General features: G+C 46.5%; 1 protein-coding gene across 4 annotated transcripts in view; it reads right to left on the bottom strand.

Moving 5' to 3' along the window:
- pacsin1a (protein kinase C and casein kinase substrate in neurons 1a) overlaps window positions 1–20,136 on the bottom strand; it is a 31,988-nt gene that overhangs the window by 4,961 nt on the left and 6,891 nt on the right. For all 4 annotated transcript variants that reach the window (XM_076041888.1, XM_076041890.1, XM_076041887.1 and 1 more), the window contains 8 exons: window positions 7,506–7,635; window positions 4,719–4,875; window positions 4,073–4,308; window positions 3,417–3,572; window positions 3,024–3,199; window positions 1,580–1,700; window positions 1,388–1,494; window positions 602–825 (listed from right to left, as the gene is read on the bottom strand). In XM_076041888.1, the coding sequence (XP_075898003.1) occupies window positions 602–825; window positions 1,388–1,494; window positions 1,580–1,700; window positions 3,024–3,199; window positions 3,417–3,572; window positions 4,073–4,308; window positions 4,719–4,875; window positions 7,506–7,565 (1,237 nt within the window). In that variant the 5' untranslated portion in view covers window positions 7,566–7,635. The remainder of the gene's footprint in view (window positions 1–601; window positions 826–1,387; window positions 1,495–1,579; window positions 1,701–3,023; window positions 3,200–3,416; window positions 3,573–4,072; window positions 4,309–4,718; window positions 4,876–7,505; window positions 7,636–20,136) is intronic.

Raw genomic sequence — 20,136 nt, forward strand, 5'->3', positions numbered from 1 at the left:
AAAGAATAAGCGTCAGCAAGAATTTTCTTTAATCTTTGTGCTGCGCAAACTGCCCTTGTAAACTGCAGAAGAGGAGGAATCTCATGAGATGGGGCATGTCGTATCTAAGATACCAGCCAAAGTTTGTGCAGCAATCTTCTCACCTTGTAACGCCACGAAAGATTGCAAATTCTAGACTCAGAAATACCAAAAATGTTTTTTAACCTTGGCAGATTTTTACAAACACTTAAGGTCTGAGCGGTTAAAAATAAACTCTGGATCTGTGGCAGAGACTTGAGATGAAGATGCACATCTGTGGCTCCTTCAAAGTATTTACTTAAAAAAAAAAAAAAAAAAGAGTCTATTTTAAATGTGCCCTTCAAGCTTGTGTTTAAGTTGTGAGTCACGCCGTCTATAGGACTTCGCCCCACCGCGTTTCCCAAACAGCTTGTGTTAATTGGTGATAACGGCCTGTAATTTGTTTTTTAGCGCCGCTGCTATTTGCTAATCACTGCTATTGGACGCAGCTTTAAGAGCAGGAGTCGGAGCAGAGAGAGAGAGAGGGGGGGGGGGTGTTTCTGAAAGCACCCTGCACGTGCGCTCGGCGCTCCCCGGTGAGTACCTGCTTTGAAGGAGAGCTCGTCCTGTTCCTGGCCGTCGTAGTCGTAGAGCGCACGCACGCGGACCCCTTTGCCGGTGCTGGAGTCATCTTCAAACGAGTTGCCGTTGCCGCCGTTGCCGCTGTTGGCGCCGTTGCCGCCGTTCTCGTTGCCGGAGTAGGCAGCGGGCTGCTCGTCGTCGGACCACTCGGTGGAGTAGGCTTGGTTTTTGTCGTAGCTGCTCACGCTGAGGGGGCCACGCAGAACGCAGGGAAGGGAGACGGGAATGAGACAAAGTCAGATACAGGTTTTCCTCCGACTGACTTCACATCCTCTTACACTGCATCCATAAAAAAAAAATCCTCCTTGCTCCTCCTCCAGGTCAGTTTGAAGCTCTGCATCCTTCTACTTCTACTGTTATTCACTGTCCCTCCTCTGAACTCTGAACATTATGTCCTCTCTCCAAAACACCGAACATCCCCTGTCCCACTGATGGACTCCTCATCATATCTTAATGCCTGCTACACCCAGATCTGCATCCTGCCTCTTCTGCCTGTGTCAAGCTTTACATAACTGGCCGTAAATACATTTATAAAAGCGTATACTCGCAGTACAATACAAGTCATTTGGTTTTCCTCCCCTTACAACGGTTCTCATATATATATAAGAATATACATAGAGCAACAAGCAATTTTTTAAGGAATCCCTGAATACAAAGCAGAAGCACGCTGTCAGATTGGCTTCCTTAAAAATTTCACACACTCGACTTTTAAAGGTTTGACTGACACTTAAATATGAGTTGAACTGACCTGCTACGGTCACCAGGTGGCGCCACGTGGTCGGTGCTGGGGGTGGGTGGGGCGCCGTCTGGCTTCTTCTTCTTTGGAGGAGCGCTGGCCTGGTCTGGGTTGTATTCCTGGGGGATGGGGAGTGCGAGACGGGTTAAAGAGGGCGAAATCCACAGAGAGAAGGAGGCCTTGTGTCGAGGCTCGGCGCTGTACCTCGAACGCGGGCCAGTTCATATGCATTCCGGGGCCGTGGTTGTTGCTGAACCACTTCAGGTCCTCTTGTGTGTTTGCGCCCAGAATCGTGCGCTCCAGCTCTCTGTATATTGTGCCGTAGCTGAGGAAAGGAAGCGAGAGTGAAGCTGCCAGCAGAGATTCGGGGGGTTTTCGATGCCAATCTGGCCACAGAACCACAGCGTTGAGAGTGCAGCTCAACGATGATCCGATCACGGGTCGCGACAAGACTCCAGAACCTCCCTGAGCTCCTCTGCTGAGGCTGAAGCATGTGGTGAGAATAATCTGAATAACAACCTCAATAATAATCTGTATGATTTCTAATAATTCCCCACACTGACGGATGTTACGGTGCAAAAGTTGCCCCATCTGGTTCACATCGTAATTTAATTATTCAACAACTGCACAGTTCTTTTCTAATCTCTCGTGCATCATGCCGAAACAGAGAAAACAGAAATTCCCTCTTGATGCGTGGGCTTCAGCTATCAGCAGCTATATTTAGGAATCTCGGATGACTTTTAACCATGTCCAGTGTCCTGGGAGCTGACCAGTCTTCCTACATCCAAGAACTGCGTCCAAAGTTTGACGTTTTACATTTTTATCCTCCATTTATTTCTGATACCCACGGGGTCTGCCGGGGTCTGCTGGAGCCAATACCAGCTCATTTTTATCATGTTGCACAAAATTGAGCAAAATCAACACGTTGAATTATATGTAAGAGGACACAGATTTGCTACGTCTAAGTCTGACTCTACCAGTTCACTTTGTGCTGAATTTATGTTTTTGTTCACAAAATTTGTGCTAAAACCAAATCATCATGGCCCTTTGTGATGTCATAAGGGGCACAGTTTCTCCACAGCTCGGTGAAAACACCCTCAGCCTGGAGTTGTTTCTGCCCACTAACGCCACCTCACATTCTCCTCTTATTGTCTCCCAACAAGCGCGTGGAAGCTCCAGCAAAAAAAAAGTCCCTGCAGGGGGTAAACAGCGGGCTAAACACGCTGTGAGTTTTATAATAGCTCAATCAAAACGTTGTTTTTTTTTTTTTACTGGGTGATGAGGTGTAATTATCACGCAAAACTTTTCAGAGCACGGCCGTTTGGCATATGTCAAAAGTTTACTTTGCACCAAATTCAGTTTGGCAGTCACGTCACAGAGTGAGTCATCCCTTAATTAGTGTCGTGACTCTCTCACACTGACGAGAGGCGCCGGCTGAGATGAATCAATCTGAAGCAAACTGCTGTGCACGTTAAAGTGAAATCGAAGGTACCAAACAATCAGGGACGCTGACGCTCACACCTGAACATGACAAATGCCAGGAACCGTCAGGAAGCAGGTCTTGAAAATGATAAAATAGTAAATAAAAAAAATAAAAAAAGACTAAATGAAAAAGCAACTGAGAGTGCGTGAGGGCGGCCAGGCCAACCTTTGGTTCTCTGTGAGGTTGAGATGGCGCTTGATGTCCAGCAAGGCCTCCTTGAGGAAGGTCAGTCTCTTGACTTCGTGCTGCTGGCACTGGTCGAACACCTGCTCCATGCACTCCATGTACTGCGGGGTGCACTTGTTCAGCTCCTCCAGGGACTTCTCATACTTCTCTTTGGCCTAAGAGAGGTGGCGAGAAAAGGCCACATCAGCGGGTCACATGCAAAAAAACAAGTTCAGAACACACCGAACATGGAATATAGAAAGAAAAGCAGCTCAGTAAATGCTTGACTTCAAATACTTTAGCCTCAGAAGCGTCAGGAAGTGCATTCTGCTTGCAATCCTGTCGTTTTGATCCACTCGACCTACCAGTCAGCATTCCGCTCCCCCTCCTCACCTTCTGGACGTCCTGTTTGCATTTGTCCACCTTCTCGTGCAGCTTCTTCTGCTGGTCTGGTGTGACAGAAGCCTCCGTCTTGCCGTTGGCCTCGCGGGTCACGGCCAACTTCTCCTCCTTGCAGGCCATGTGGTACGTTTTCTTAGCTGCCTCCATCTGTATGTCACCGACACACACAGCACAACACGGGCCTTGTATTATGGCGGCTGCTTGGAGCAATGGAATCAAAGGTCTTCATACATAATAAATTGCACTGCTATTAAGAAAAGATGAAATCTGAAGAGAACTGATGTCTCCCCCAGGAGTTTGTTCCGTCCTCTGTGGTCTTTTCGCAACCACTTCGTTTACGTCCCTCTTCCAAACATGTGGACAGTACTGCTTAGCGTTGATTTGCACCCTTTTTTGCAGGAGGCTGTAAACACAGGGCTGTATATGCTGTACATGCTACGTATGGAGACACCCTTTTCATTGTATTTTCTGATGCGCTTGTCAAGAAAAGGTAAATAGATAAATAACTGGCCATTCAATTTTATATAATGTATAATGTATAATAAAACAACAAGAAAAAAAAAAGAAAAAAGAAATCAGCTACTGTACATCTTACACTTAAAACAGAAAAAAAGGTGGATGCCACCTCCGAGCCTGGGAGCCCTCACCTCCTTCAGCTTCTTGGCCCAAGGCTTCTGGGCCTTCTTGAAGCCTTCTTCCGCCTCCTTGGCCTCCTTGAAGCCTCCGATCATCTGCTTGTGGTAGGCCTCCTTCTGCCAGTTCTTCACCTTCTCCACGTCGTCGTTCTGCAGGTTGTTCTTCACGTCCTGGTGCAGCTCGCTCACCTTGTCAGCCTCGGTCATCACAGCCAGCCAGGCCCTCTCCACGGAGCCGTACTGCGGACCTGGAGACGGAGAGTCGGCCGCTGTCAGACTGGCCCCAGCTGATGGTGGCGGTGGTGCCGCTGCTCAGTTGCAGAAGAGTAAATGTTTCCTTGGGGTGGCCACAGGGTGAGATCATGCCTCTCATAGGGGTGGCAATAAGCAGATACCTACAATGACTACATGACTATTATTCTTCAAATTGTTACTGTAGTTCTTTGGTATTATAGTTTTTTTTTCAGTGCAACTTTATAACAATTGGCCTGTCACCATTCCTATGAATTAGAGGACAGCAAATCTTCACCAAGGTTTACATTAATGATAAAATAAACCTATAGACACATCAGGAAACCAAGACTTGCGTCCCCCCCAGCCTCCTCGGGTGGCCACAACGTAGCTCCGGCCCTGCCACGGCTACAGGAATGGCTCTGACCTTTCTCAATGAGCTGCCTCCACCTCTTGGACCACGCAGTCAGCTGGTCGCCGTAGGCCTTCTCTATCTTGGCACGTTCCTGCAGGCAGCCCATGAGGTCGTTGCAGAGCCGGTGGCCGTCATCAAATCTCTTGACGGCGCGCTTGTAGTTCCCCACCTGAGAACGAGAGGGGAGAAAAAAACAGCCTGGAGACCTTTCACGAGCACAAAACACGAGCTGCCCTTTGCAACGAAACGCCGAGGTTCGATAAACACAAAACGGGTGTCTGGAGCCAAACATGCATCAGATGCCTTCGAGATGTGGTTGCTAGCACAGAACAAATTCCATTATTTACTGACAAGTCACATCAGCCGACGTCATTTGCTGGGCTGTGCTGGCAGTGATGGAGCCCAAATGTGACGAGAAATGATCGAAGTGATCCAAGAAAAAGAAAAAGAAAAAAAATAATGCGGAAAACAATTTGGGGGCATTATTATATTTTGAGTGAGCATGAAGCCACTTGTCCAGGGTGTCACCCTGCCTTCGCCCTATGACAGCTGGGAGAGGCTCCAGCAGACCCTCGAGGCCCTGAGCTCCGGAAGAAGCGATTGTTGAAAATGGAAGGATGGATGAAACCACTTCCTGCCTGACGGGTTGTTATTCTTTTCTATGTTGATAAATTACCTCTAAATCATTACAAATGACTTGAAAATCATCATTCAAGGTAGAAAACACAGTCACTGATTGGGACTAATTATGTCTGCATTTAACATATGCGATTATTTATATTTTTTCTTTTAAATAAGCATCAATCAGTTCGCCATTAACAAAATATATTTGAACAATTATTTGACACCATTATCGCATTTTCCTCTTCGACCTCGCAACCTTAAGCGAGACCACCTTTAATAAATGAGACGACGGCAGAACGCTGCTGCTGCTGCTGCTGCTGCTGCGAGTCTCCGCCTCTATAGTGCCTGCAGGGGGCGTGAGCTCATGGTGCATGATGAGTAGCGACGGAACGGAGGGAGGGGGACGCTCGTGCCTGCGCATGTGTAGTTATGCAATGACATGCGTTTGTGTGTACGTACTGTGTGTGTGTGTGTGTTTGCGCGGGTGCGCGCGCGCGCGCGCCGTGCCCGCTTTAATCCTCTTGAGCGGTGTAATGCAGGCAGACAGATTCTCAGGGATAGAGGACGCAGCGAGACCAAAATACACGGAATCCGCAGACCCGCACGTGCGCGCGCACACACGCACATGCGGTCATGCAGTCATGCAGTCATTCATACACACGACAACCACACGTACATACACACAGCCTACGTGAGGCGCCTATCTGCTCCGGTCCGCTCAGACTCGCTGGCTGCAGAGCTGCGCTGCGATTGGTTCCCGCACGAGCACGTGTGTGCGTGTGTGTGTGTGTGTGTGTTTGCTGACAGGGAGGCGGGAATGAGAGAGCTGCAGGGAGGCAACAGGACAGGTGTGTGTGTGTGTGTGTGTGTGTGTGTGTGTGTGTGTGTGTGTGTGTGTGTGTGTCCATATGTGTTTTGGCTCGCGTTGCAGCTTTTGCCAAGTCACACCGACACACACGACACAAAACCCACAGCACACAGGTGGACCAGCTGGACGAGTGGAAACACACGCAGTGTTTGTCCTGCAACACTGAAATGACTCGCAGTGGACGCGGCGGCCGTTCTTCTTATCTCGCCGCTTAATCTTTCTGGTGAAATGTGAGGAGTGCAGCGGCGTTCATGCGGTGGTTGTTGGGAAAAAAAAAAAAAACCCATGAGCTGAGCATCGCGAGCGTGGCTTTGTTGCTCGTGCACAGATGCTGCAGCAGGCAGGTGCATGTGGTGAAAGGCCGCCTCAGCGCGGCCGATGACTGGGCCTCTTTGTCCGCGGAGATACAATGAGGACTCTGTGCTGAGGGGATTAATTAATGCCAACTCTGTCCACACACTCACACACACTCACACACACACACACACACACACACACAGCACTACGGCTGGAGATCTTGGACGATGCTCGCGAGATTCACTGTTGTTTCAAAGACACGCTTTGCATCAAATCTGACTTTAAACAGATTGTGTAAACAGAAGTTGAAATACTATTAATGATCCAACTTTAAATGGATAAAATGTTGAATGAAATGTCAATATGCGTGACAGTGTGCATGTAGTGGTGAGAGCACATCTTTAATGACCAGGATTCCGTCAGCCAAGTTTTGAGGTCCCATTTTGAAAGGCTATCGCTCCACTCTTTCATGTGTGTTTTGAGAGAAGAGAGGATACAATTCAGAAAAACACAAGGGAAGCAGTTCAGCATTTAGCTTTAAAAGGATGCAACCCTCTAAATAAAAGGAAGTTGATGAACTTTCTCATCATGTAACTCTAAAGTTCATCGTCTTGACATACTGTATTATGATTAATAGGCGCAAGTCTAATAAAATTCCCCAAGATGAGAAACACAGATTTTTAAATCAACCAGTTTAGCGCAATAGCAAGTTTGTGCTATCAAAAATGAAATTAAAAGGAAACTGAATACATTATCGTCAATATTCGCATAGCTTAGCATATATAAAAAGCACATTTGAGAGTAAACCCTTCAGAAAGCACGCTATCTTTAGAGTATAACATCAGGCTTGTTTAGTTTTTCTTACTTTGTCTTATGGCTAAATCAAAACAAAATGTGCTTTAAGTGTCTCTAGGTCCACTTTCTGAATCTAAATCTATAGTGAAGCCGGCCATGTCGCTGGTGTTTGTGTCCTGGAAATGCCAGCTGACGGTGAGGGGGCGTGTGCGTACCTCCCAGAAGCTGTCCATGGTGTCGTCAGCACCTGCACTTTCATCGTAGGAGCCAGACATTTTCCTGGATGTGGCAAAACACTCTAAAGACTAGACCTGTCCTCTGCAGCAGAGCGGGGTTCCTCATGCACTGGAGGGTAAAACATAAAAAGAAAAAAGAGACAGGAGACAAAAAGGAGAAGAGAAGTTGAGAGACAGACATCATGACACAGACAGAAGAGCAGCGTTAGCGGCAGTGAAGGACTCGACCGTGGCCTTGCTGTGGAGGAAGGAGTAAAAATTAGCTCTGCATATTCTTTTTTTTTTTTTTTTTTTTTTTTTTGCCTTGCAAGCGGAAGGAACCTTTCGGTGTGAGGATTTCTATTACAATGCTGTAAAAATAGTCCCTGCATATAGCGCCGTGCCCTGAGGAGTGAGAGGGGGCATCTTATACTGGCGTGTCCCAGAAAAAGACGTCAGCGAGAGGAGGAGAGTGGAGCACGGCCGCCATCACACAGCGCTGACCCGGAATCCCTCCACTACTCATTCTTTTGACACATCCCACCCGAGACATGTTACAAAGACACACACACACACACACACACACACACAAGTGAATAGCAGTCACTAATACTGTGCCATGTGTATCGACGTATAACCATGTGGTTGTATTTTTGAAGCCTTCATTAGATGTACTTAGAGTTAGTAGTTGCATTTCCATTACAGTTTTTCACAAAATAAAAGCGAGTGCAATTGCGATTTGCAGGTGTTTCAATTGAACGGTGTGAAGTGCATAAGCTGTAATCTCAGGTTTAAATAGTCTAGTGTTTTTAAATCTAGTGTTTAAATAGTGTTTCCATGACACTAGTGCAATATACTTCTATATGGATACGTCTGACAAACCACCTCATGAGAGCGTCAAAACCTTTCCGCCATATTTGAGAGTTTTGTTTTTTTACGTTTAGGTGTTTCCTTACCGGTATTTATCGCGATATTTAGGTTTTGCAGCCAGTGACATATTACGGTTACATTGTAACCATTTAAAGCAGAATGAGAGCAAAGAACATGGACGTCCAGTCAACAAAGCTTTCCATGATTTCTGTCCACATTTTTTTGTACTGAGATATATTTTGGGTGAATAATTCAGTTTTTGAATCGTCTACACTTTTGGCTGGAGAGTGATGACAGCAGACAGTGTTGTCAGCTCGTTGTCATCAGAAGCAACATTGATACGTGAGGCCTCCTCCTCTCCTGTATTTGCTTCACACACACACTCCTACTTGTGTGTTGAAGAATGTGTGGTCCAACATTTTCACAACTGCACAAAAGATGAGAAACAGGCACTGGCCTCTCACTTCCTTTTTTTTTGCTTGGTCCTGGTTCTGTGTACAGGATGTGACGTCACCCACAGAAATGCATCATGTCTAATCTCATTAGAGTCCATTCATCAGCAGGGTACACTGCTGTTTGTCCTCTCCGGGCTTCAGTAGAAACACGGCGGCTCCTTGAAAAGAGACGACGTCAAGGACAAAACAAACGGCTGGTTTTAAGCAAACAAAAACCCAGCAGTGACGACGTGAAGGTGATTGTGCACAGTGATGAGTGTAGAGGCCAATATTAAACTCCATTGTACGATCATAAATCCTACCATCACACCTTCAGCACACGCAACGAAACAATAAACAATATACTGTGAGAATATTGATACGTTGTTTCCGCTCCTAAGTGTCTGGAACACAACCATCCGTCCATCCTCAATACCCACTTGTCCTGCACTCAGGCTCTAGAACACATATATTTTAAATACCTGCCTGTGTAATAATGTGGCTTAATCCCCTCTTACTTGGTGAAACCTGCGTCAACGTCGTTCCCGCAGGATTCCCTCCACAAGTTAAGGCCATTTGTATTTATCTCTTTGACGGGCGGTCGATATTTTCCCACCCCGCTTAAAACAGACACACTATATTGCTATTGAACTCCGCTCCGCGGCCTCATCCCTTGCGCGAACATGACTAATGGCTCTCGGCTGACTGAGACCTCTCCTTTGCGGCGCAACCCGCCATGACAACGCGGTACATCACGTGCGCTCGATTGTCGCAGCTCAGCTTTCTGTTTTGACAAAGCAACGCTGACGCTGCAAGCGTTAACGTTCACCAACTGACTGGATTCTATTTTTTACATGCATTTTTATGGGGGGGCAGCACGATGGTTGTGGGTCCTTGCAGATGAAAGATGAGCCCCGTCGGCCGTTTGAGATTGTGGCCCGTGCGTGCTCTCTGGAAGACGTTAGTCAAATATCACCGGTGGCCTTCGTCCTCGGAGCTCCCTCTTCTTCTGTGGAGCGCAAACTAATTCCTGCCACGTCCGTCCTCCCTGGAGTGACTCATGAAAAAAATGACTTTCTGCATCAGGCTCAATCCAAACTCGCCTGACCTCACTTTACTTATACGTGAAATGATGACCCTCCAAACCCCCCATTGTCCTTGTGCGGGAGGGGGTGGCGGGCACGAACTGCAAGGTCGGCTTGAGGGAAGGTATTTTTAGCTGCGGCTGCTCCAGCCGCAGTTCGCTTTTCACACTGCGGGGGGGTCTTCTCAATGTTTCTACCACGAGTGCTCCGGTTTCAGCGGCACAGCGGGCACCCAGACAGCGTCTCCGCCGAGCGTTCAACTGCTCGGGCGAGCCGTGTTTCACTAAAATGCTTCAGCGACCGTCCTCAGACGCCACACCGGCCCGCTGGGCTCCAACTGAGTCGTCAACATAGACGCTCCGACAACAAGATAGCTTTAAGTTCTGATTCTGTCAGGGTTTCAGACGAGGTGTTCTTTTTCAACGCTTACCAAGTAATAATTTCTTATTTCTTTTAGACATTAAAATATGTTTTTGCAAGTCAACAAACATTGCATTTCATGAAAAGCGGTCCTTTTATGTATCTTGGTGCCAGGTTTCGATCTTTTAGAATGGTTCCTTTTAACAATTAGAAAGGTTTGGTTAAATGAAAGGAACTTTTTTTTCCATTCGGTTTAACATGGGGCTTTAAAAGTCAATATGATTTTCTTTAGGGCAGTACGCAAGTCGGATGGAACATTCCCTTAATCTTATTGGATTTATTTCACGTGCCCATTGGTGAAAGAGCCCATTGAAGGCACTTGCAAATGGGAGGCCTTTTTTTAAAATAAAAAAAAAAAGTACCAACTGGATGAAACTGCCTTCCATCAAACTCAAAGTGGATCAATCAGACCTGTTTTAATTTTGTTTTTGTTTTACAAGTCCTCTTGCTGGGAGAGAGAGGCACACTTGACTGCTGGGCTTCACTAAGCCAGGCTGGACGAAGGCCAAACCTTCAGTTCCTTCCTTCACTGACTGTTTCTATAGTTACTTCCTGTTTTTATCGCGACTAAAACAGACACTGACTGGTCATGGCACGCCGAGGCTGAAAAGGCAGTCGATCAGAGCTTGGCAAGACGGATGCGAGGGGTCTCGGGATTGAAATCTCAGCCATTGCTTGGTTATGTATGAAGACCATCAGGCGTCAGGCCTCCACGGGAAACTTCTCAAAGCTCCTGTAGAAGCCTTTTCCCCCTCTGACTTGCAGACAAACATCACAGCTTCTTGTCTGGGCTACTGAATTCTGAAGCTCAGCATGGGCGTCCATCTTGTTTTCTTCCTCCCAGTTAGAGTGACTCCACATCGGCGAACAGAACCCCCCCTCAACTCCCACCCCACTGCAACCCTCTTCTCAAAAATGGGGACACAGCCTGTTTCTGTCCGTCCCGGCAGCACCGAGGGGCTCTGCGTCGCCTGCTCGCACAGCGAGATCAGCCGGCCTCAGATCCATAACTGGTGGGCCAAACAACGCCGTTCATATTCACAACAGGTTTAGTAAGACGGACATTAAGACTTGCACAAAAGGCTCCAGACGGCTAAGCAGATCTCACTTAGACCATCTTAAGCGAAGCAACAAAGCGAATCCACTGGAGTGGCGGCTACCTGCTTATTCTCCCATTCTTCCAATTAGCCTGCGCATCCACGGCCGCAGCGCCATCCCCTGCAGTGCCACCAAAGCCGTTTAAACTCTGGGACGCTGCCAAAATACCAGCTCGCACAAAAGGAATGAAAAAAACAAAACAAAACTCCAATGTGGCCTGAAGCTTAACAAAGCTCTCGCGGTAGCTTATAATTAACGCCGTTATTTCGAAGGTGCCAAACACTTTCCATCAGCGAGGACAGAAAAAAAACCAACAGTTATTCAACAGTGAATAATTTCAAAACTTTACATTATGATTGTGAGTTAAAAAAAAAAATCACTTTAAAAAGTGTTATTTCTTAGACACTATAGGAACAAGCTCTCACTAATGTTATTAGGGTCAATCCAACTCAGGATTGCTGTTAACACGCTCCTCATTACGCAGAGATAGAAGATTATGAAGGCCCTGTTAGATGCAGTCCAGTATTATTTGCTTTACAGCTACTTTTAATGTCTAGGAGTCCGTTTTCATTCCGGGGTAAAAAAAATAATTGTCAGTTCTAATGCTCTACAAACATTCTTAGCCACACTCACCATGGTTGTCTCCATGTTGAAAAGAAAAAAAAACAATCCTGAATGTCATAAAAACCAACACCGCCTCCTGAGGATGTGCGAATCTGTCGTCCAATTATGTCCTTTCCTGCTGTTCTACGGAGATTGTTTTGCAAATTTTCTTTTTGCAGCTCTGACCCCTGTGGTCAAATCGAGCCCAGAGAGGACGATAAGTCTGACCACAGCAGAGTGTCTCAGAGGCTGAGGGATAATCCTGCAGTGTGCCACTTGAATAGCTTTGGTGGGGGGAGGGTGCTCGCCGGGGAAAGATGAGCGAAGAAGCAGATAGGACCATTGAGACAGCAGGGCGAGAGGTGCAGCGAGGAATTACAGCAGGTGCTGACAAGACTGTCGTGTTTTGGGGTCTTTTTTTGTTTTTTGTGCATAGGAATGTGAGGAGGTTCATCAAAAAGTGCACACATCTGACACAGGGCTCGGTGCAGCAACAGACAAATGAGGGGACGCAGGCCAACGACGAACTTGACGTTGTGCAGCGGGACCCTGATCCGCGCGAGACAAACAGTCCTGTCGCTGTCACAAGGCCCAGCGTCCGCCGGGCCTTCGCAGCGCTGAATGGGGGCCACAACAAATGTGTAAGCTTGTTACGGTAAGAAGATTTAAGAGAGATGAACTAACTTTACCTCAGCACACTTCCCAGTTTGTGCGTTCTGTTTGATAGAGGTTCACAGATGCTGACCGAAGCGCTGCTGCCGTGCACCAAGAGTGAATAAATCCTTTTAGGGCTCCAACAACAGTGCAACGTACCATTTGTGCAAACACTGTTAGTGCTGTAAACACTAACAGTGCATCACCATTACGCTAAAAGAAACTTAAAATTAAAACTACAACAATAAAAACAAGCAACACAAACACTTTTCTCTGTCAAAAATACAATAAAAAAAAAAACACCATTCACTTTGTCATTGTTAATGCACAATTCAGTTACTATATACTTATATGTGTTGTGCTAGGGGTATTTGTTTGTGGAATTGAGAGTGGCTAATTGCTGTTGGATAGAAAGTGAAATCTGTTTGTTCTTAATTTGACGGTCCTGTGGGTATACGCAATGCTGACAGCAAAACAAGTGGGTATACTCTATAAACCCGTGTATACCCTGCACCACACCACTGCATGGGACCGTTGGCGTGGCAAAGAGCCATAGGAAGAGGCAATGACGGACACGTTTCATTAAGTAAGGCTAAGGGGTGAGGTTGGGATGGACGGGGGACAAGATTAAGATGGAGACAGGAAGCAGGAAGTGATGAGACATTAGCCGAGGCCGATCCCGAGAGGCGTGCAGACGGGAGAGACGGAGCGGCAGTCCGGACACACCGGGACAGGAGAGTGATTCATCCCGGGGTGGCGGCCGCAGCATGTTGCCAGGAGACACAGCTGCCTTGTGCACCTCACATTCGCCGTAACAGCCGACGCTCGTCACGAAGCCGGAAATGATAATGACAAATTTTTACAAGAGCGAGACGCCGGAGGGACGCCACAAAAAACAGACGACATCTCCAACTGGTGATGTGAGTCAGAAATCGGAGATAAATGAAAGGCGGGAAGACGTGCGGGCGAAGGCCTTGTTATCGCGTTCACGAGGCAAAACATGCGAAGCTCAACCGACGCGTTGATCCAGACGGAGAGCCAGCGCCACTACATCTACTCTCTGGCTGGCTGGCTGCTCGCAAGGAAAACAGAGAGAAAGCCCTTCAAACATCGCCGGGTCTCACGTCTCTGTTTCTGAACCCAGTGGAGAGACAGAACTGTGCAAAAGCAAAACACTTAAGTGAGCGAGGCCACGAGTGCCGCTCTTGTCTTGGTAAAAACAGCTCGGTTGAGGAGTCGGAAGCCCCGTGATCATGGCACTGCTTGGTAAAGAGGCGCACTGAGAGCAGCGCTGGTGGTGGCATTTCTCAGCTGAATTCATCAGTCGATAAAAATAGTTTTACGACTGTACGTTAACAAAGTTGTTCATTTTTGCAAAACTTTTGAGTACAAATCACCTGCCAACAACTAATTGGAAGTTTGTTCAACGGCTGTAGCGCAAAGCAAGACAAAATTGAAAATTTCCGACAGCAGCCATGGGGAAGGCAATTCTTTTCACTGACTGAGTATAAATGAGTCACTCATCAAAAAGAAGCAGGTTTTTGAGTCATCTGAGGCAGCCGCCCAGAGTTTACCCACTGATTCATGCCACCGAAATGGAAAAGTGGTCGATGTGAGTGTGGAAACAGTGAAAGCTCAACAATTGTCTAAAGAGAAACTCTCTCCCTCTCTCTCTCTCTCTCTCTCTCTCACTCTCTCCCTCTCACTCTCTCTCTCTCTCTCTCTCTCTCTCTCTCTCTCTCTCTCTCTCTCTCTCTAGGCAGGGTTTTCCCTCCTCTTGTGACTGGGGATGGCGACTGCAAGAGCGAGTGCTTCACTCACAGTTGACATGTCGGTAAAAATGAAGCACAAGTTTTGAGCAATTCCTTCAAGACTCAAACATCAAATGGTGCTGGTGCTGTAGTCAGAGGTATTCTGATTGACATGTTGATGCTAAGCAGCATAGCCAAAAAGAATGTTTTTTACTACAGTGCTCAATGAAGCGACAAGACAGTATTTCATTCACAAATGTGCTGCAGCAGAGCAAAGTGGGAAAACTATTTTAAAGGTCCAGTGTGTAAAATCTGGCTTAAATTGAATTTTTTTTATATTGGTAAAAAGTTAATATACTGCCCATAAACACAGTGATACAAGTGTTTACTTGCAGTACAATAAAAGTAGTCTGGTTTGCGTACCTATAGAATGGTTCTTATATATCTAATAGAAAACAGATATGGCAAGGGTTTTGCTCCCAGATAGTTGCCATCTTGCACCGCCATATTTCTAAGGGAGCCCGGTGTGGACAATATGAAACTTGCTGTCAGGTGTGAATGCACAAGTCTTCAAACAAACCAACGGAGAAGAAGAAGATGGATGAGGTATCCAGGTTTGTGTGCGCAGGCCACTGTAGTTTCCTGGCAAGCTTGGGAGAGGGAGGCTGAGCGAAAGAGTGCCTTCATCTAAAAAACGACCACTAAATGGCAGAATTTTACACACTGCACCTTAAAGCGATAATGACTACGTGCACAAGTGACTAGCGGTGGGAGGGGCTGTACAAGCAACGCCTGCCAAACACGCCTGTTTTTTTCTCTGATCAAGGACTCATTTCGATGCAGATATTGCGGGTCAAGATTTCAGGGGAGCGTGTGTGGGCGATGACTCAGCTTCAATGACCATGACCGTCTCCGGAGTTGCTCCAGTTTGCCGCACACAATCAAGATTCCGCGTCGGCCGGCATCGCCGTGAGTCAGCCAGGTGAACTATCGCTCCCAGGACAAAGCACCACACAATTATTCATTGGCACTTGTTTGCAAACTTGGAGGGAACAAATAGCATCGAAATCATGAATAGACAGCCTCGGAGTGAGAAAGGACACACAGGGGAAGGCTGGACGCGGCCTGTCTGTTGTCTGACAGCTCATTAAACTGTTGGTATCTGGTTTGATTCAAGGACTACCACTGTGTCACACACTGAATGGTGGTTCAGCATTATGAGATGGGCTCTTAGGTATAATGGGATGAAGCCGGTCCAGTCGGTTTTTATCCACTCAATTAGAAACGTAATGGAATGATCCTCAATGTAGGCCAATCAGATCCTCATATTACAATTTTACAAGGAAGCAAAAAGACAAATTGAGGACATCTGCGGAAGTTATTATACCATCATTAATAGAAAAATACACTCTAAAAATCTAGAAACTTGCATCCTAACACTAAGTGTGTGTGTGTGCGTGCCTGCGTGCTTTGTGTGAACACAAACTGTCAACTTATTGGACACAGTGTTCAAATTGTAACAGAAAAATAGAGGAGTCGTTCGTTTTACACTTGCCAGTGATCCCAAAACCTCACTGTCTGTAACATTAGTGTAAACATGAGCATGTGAGCATGCTACTGTTCATCTTAAAGTATGCAGTATGTAAATTCAAATTAAATTCAAATTGTTAGCACTTCGTCTCTGGCCTGGCAGTGAAATCCCAAAGATGAGTGAAGTTAATCTTTGACTTCATTTGCTTGGTGCAAGAATGATGTCAGTAATCTGCCCCCGGTGACATCACAAAGGGTCAGGGTAGCTCTCCCAAGATAGCGGCTTCACCCCCAGCCATGTGTTGCTTCCCTGAGGCCGCCTCGCAGCTGCAGCTTGTATTCATCGCCTCTAAACATGCACAACAAAGCATCCTTTTTTCAAGTGGGGCGACAAAACCGAGTGTTTTGGCCTGAGGCTGTAAACAGAGGGCTAACTGCGCTGGTTTCCGCGGCTTTGCTGAACTTTCCTTTCTTCTTGTTTTCATTTTTGGGTGGCCTTTAAATTGATGAGAAGCCGCCTCACAGCTCCTGGGGGCATGGGTGACAGCTTTTCCTTTTTCTTGTAATAAAGACTGATGAAAGCTCACAGTTTAGCTGCACAGTCTATCAAGGACAACAGTGTCTTGCAGCTGGGCCCACTGAACCACTTAAAAGCTTATTCAGTGAATCAACAGAATCGTTCACACCAGGTAAAAACGTAAATGGCAAACAGCAATATTTAGAATGAGATAAGCACCAGGGAGCAAAACGGAGGAGCGGGGAGAATGTGGCTTGCTGGGCAAAAAATAAACACACAGTACTGCACTAGACTCACAACCACTCCCTTGCACACACGAGAGCACGCGCACTCACAGTACATGACTGAGGAGTGATTTAACAGCATCCCGAGCGCTGCAGTAGCAGCAGCAGCAGCAGCAGCAGTTACGTAACCATTCAGTCTCTTGCCACAAGGCTCCTGGTGACAGCGCGGCGGAAGGAGGCGGCGGTGGGGGAGAAAGAGGGGGAGGGGTAGGGGAGTACCAGGGTAAAGAAGGACCACAGAGGCAGCGATGGAGGAGTGGGGGGGGGGGGGGGGGACTGATGATGATGATTGGCGGCGTTGGAGGGGAATTAACCGAGGACACGCAGCAGTGGAGGTGAGGTGGAAGTCGGGAGGAGGACGGAGCCTCCAGTTCCAGTCCAGCTCTTCCTGCAGCCCGGCTGCATGGAGGCGGCGCAGGCAGGCAGGCAGGCAGGCAGGCAGGCAGGCAGGCAGGCAGGCAGGCAAGCAGGCAGGGAGTCGACGTGAGGAAACCAATAGTCGGTCTGGGAATATCTCTCCTCCAGCCAACCAGCCTCCTGCCTTCTTATCATTTAGCGGCCTGATGCTGCGCTGAATACTGATGGGGCCGCCTTCAGACGACGCGCGGCCCGGGCATGTGTGAATGTGAATTGGTGAGGACTGCGAAGAGTGGGAGGAGGAGGAGCAAACGAGCAGGAGAGAGCTGTGCATCCTTCCCTTTAGATCCCAATGCATCCGGTGAAAGAGAATAAAAATGTGTTAGTGTGTAAATCGTAGCTGCAGTCTGCACCGTTTTCCCTTGTTGTACATAAGACAGCGCACGTACTCCTCTTTTAAACATACGGTTCATTCCTTTAAATACTGATGAATAATTTGTAAATACTCGAATTGAACATTGCACATTTCTATTCAATGCGTGGTGTGAATTCCAGCGTTGTATCAAACTGCACAATATTGCTTTCTGGCAGTAACACTGCAGACACTGAATTGTGAACAGATGATGAGGAACGAAAAGACGTCAAACTATTGCATCTAAGCCAAAGGCTGCACACACGTTTGATTAAAATGTGCTATAATTAGCTATTAGCTAACCAGCAGATGCTAATGTCAGCTAGCCCACTAACACAATTATGTCAGGAAACTGTATATTGTCCCACCATGTTTAGTGTGCAAGCAGCACAGCGTATTTTTACACAATTCACAGGGTTACACACTCCACTTTGCACACCACTTTCAAATTAGGTCTTTAAGTGTTTAGTGATTGACTTTTGAATCCCTGAAAATGGTTTAAAACTTACGGGATGTTAATTGAAATTGTTTACTGTGGTATGCCTCCAAGGTGAAGTGCTACAACCACACAAGAGCAGAACAAATTTTTTACTCAAACAGCTGCCAGCTGTCCTTAAAGACAACCGAGGAAGCTGAAGAAACATTGGTATTCCACTAAAAATATTAGTATCCGTGTTGCAATAACTGTTTTATCAGAACTGACTTCACATACGTTAACATGACCATGCTAATGTCGCCCCTCGCACCAAAACTTAGCTTTTGCCACGTTGCTAAACTAGCAGCAACACATGACACAGACAGAGGGTTTGTCCTAGTATTGCCTCTAGTTTCCAAACGTCTTCCCAGGGTTCATTCCTAGACGGACAGACTTAACAGTAATAATCCCCACATGCTCCATTTGCTGAGTCAGGCCTTGCGTTTGACAGGAAGAGGAGAAGAGGGAGCGATGGAAAAGAAAGGAAACTGGGGCCCAACAAAAGCAAGGATATTCAAGTTTTCATTGCGCCATGGCAATTTGCATTTCCTAACTTTGTAAAATTCCTTGTTTCAGCCAGTTTCCAAGTCTCCAAAACACAAAGATGAAAAAACAAATGCTGCTAACACAAAATGAAAACAGATGAATGTGGAAACAATTTTCAAAATCTACGTATTACTGTGCAGAGGTTATGATACCAATAATACTGTTAAGATCAAACTACATAATAACCTAAGGATCTCATATGATGCCAGGTATGTATCAGGTGGATTTCCACTCCGTCTGACCCACAAAACTAGTTTCCCATAGAAATCTAGAGTGGCCATGAACAAAGGTACAAACACAGAGTTAAAAGGTCCAGTGCGTAAAAATGTTTAGGAAGCCCAGTATTTAAGGAAGCCCACCTGACAGTGCGTTTCTTATTTAGGACACTGTCAGGTGGGACTTCCTTAAAAAATGGCAGTGCACGATGGCAACTAACTGGGGGCAAGACCCTTATTGCTCTATGTGTATTCTTATACTGTATATATAACAACTGTTCTAAGGTAGGAAAACCAAATTACTTGTGTTGTACTGCGAGTGTACACTTTTGTTGATGCATTAATGGGCAGTGTGTTAAGCTTTTACCAATATACAAATCATAAATCGATCCAAATTTTACACACTGGACCTTTAAATGACGTCTTAATGGCAGAAGACCCTGATCAGCAGGAGCACCCCTCCCCCGCAACAAGACTGAAAAAGAAATCTGTCAAACTTTCACTTGTCTCCTTATCAGGCTGCGAGATGGCACTCTCGCAGTGTTTATTCGAGGCCGCCTTGAGAATGGATGTTGCCAATTCTTCTTGGAGAATGGAGTGACGGATGTGTGTAATCAAGAGCCAAACGAGCAGCGGAGTTGAATTGAGAGGGAGTGAAAATAAATAAGTCTGGACTGAGTAAATGTTTTTTGGGGTTTTTGTCTTTTTTTCTTTTTTTTTTCTCGGCGAACCACAAAGGAGGCGTAAACAAGCCACGACGCCCAGGCGGCAAAACCAGCTTGTAGGAGGAGGCAGCGGTGAACGAAACCGTCTGAACATGTGACTGGTGATTCTGCTTGGTGATATTTTGACGCGCCGCTGTTGCGGTTCAGGCAGCGAAGAGACCTGCCTTAAATGCTTTTACTGAATTCAGTTCCAGCCCTGTGTGTAACTTTCATGTTCTTCGGCAAATCATGGGCTTCCTCTGCATTTTGCGTTTTGACAAATTCATGGCTTTTCCTATCAGAACCAATTAACAACTTATTATTATAATAACAATAAAAACTCTCACTTTTATCCAATGATGATGGACCTTTTCAATAGATAAAAACATGATTTTGCAGTACTTGATTTACTTGGTTTGGCTCTTATCTGCGGTTATAAGTAACATTCAATACATCATTAAATTCAATTGAAAAGTTGTCCGCAGTAACTTTGAACGCTGAACCAGATTGATCCCGAGCGACACATCCAAAGAGCTTCTGTCCCGCAGCAGATGGATCCCGCCCGGCTGCCTCCACGGGTCCCGATTTACAGCGAGCGTTCCGATGAGACGTTCTGTCACATCGGCGTCCAGCAGCTGTTTAACCTCAGCACCACGGTGAGCACCACGGCGAGCGC

The sequence above is a fragment of the Nelusetta ayraudi genome, unplaced genomic scaffold (genome assembly GCF_046127955.1).
Source record: "Nelusetta ayraudi isolate G7.1 ecotype Tasmania unplaced genomic scaffold, CSIRO-AGI_Nayr_v1 ptg000070l, whole genome shotgun sequence".
NCBI classification, from domain to species: domain Eukaryota; kingdom Metazoa; phylum Chordata; class Actinopteri; order Tetraodontiformes; family Monacanthidae; genus Nelusetta; species Nelusetta ayraudi.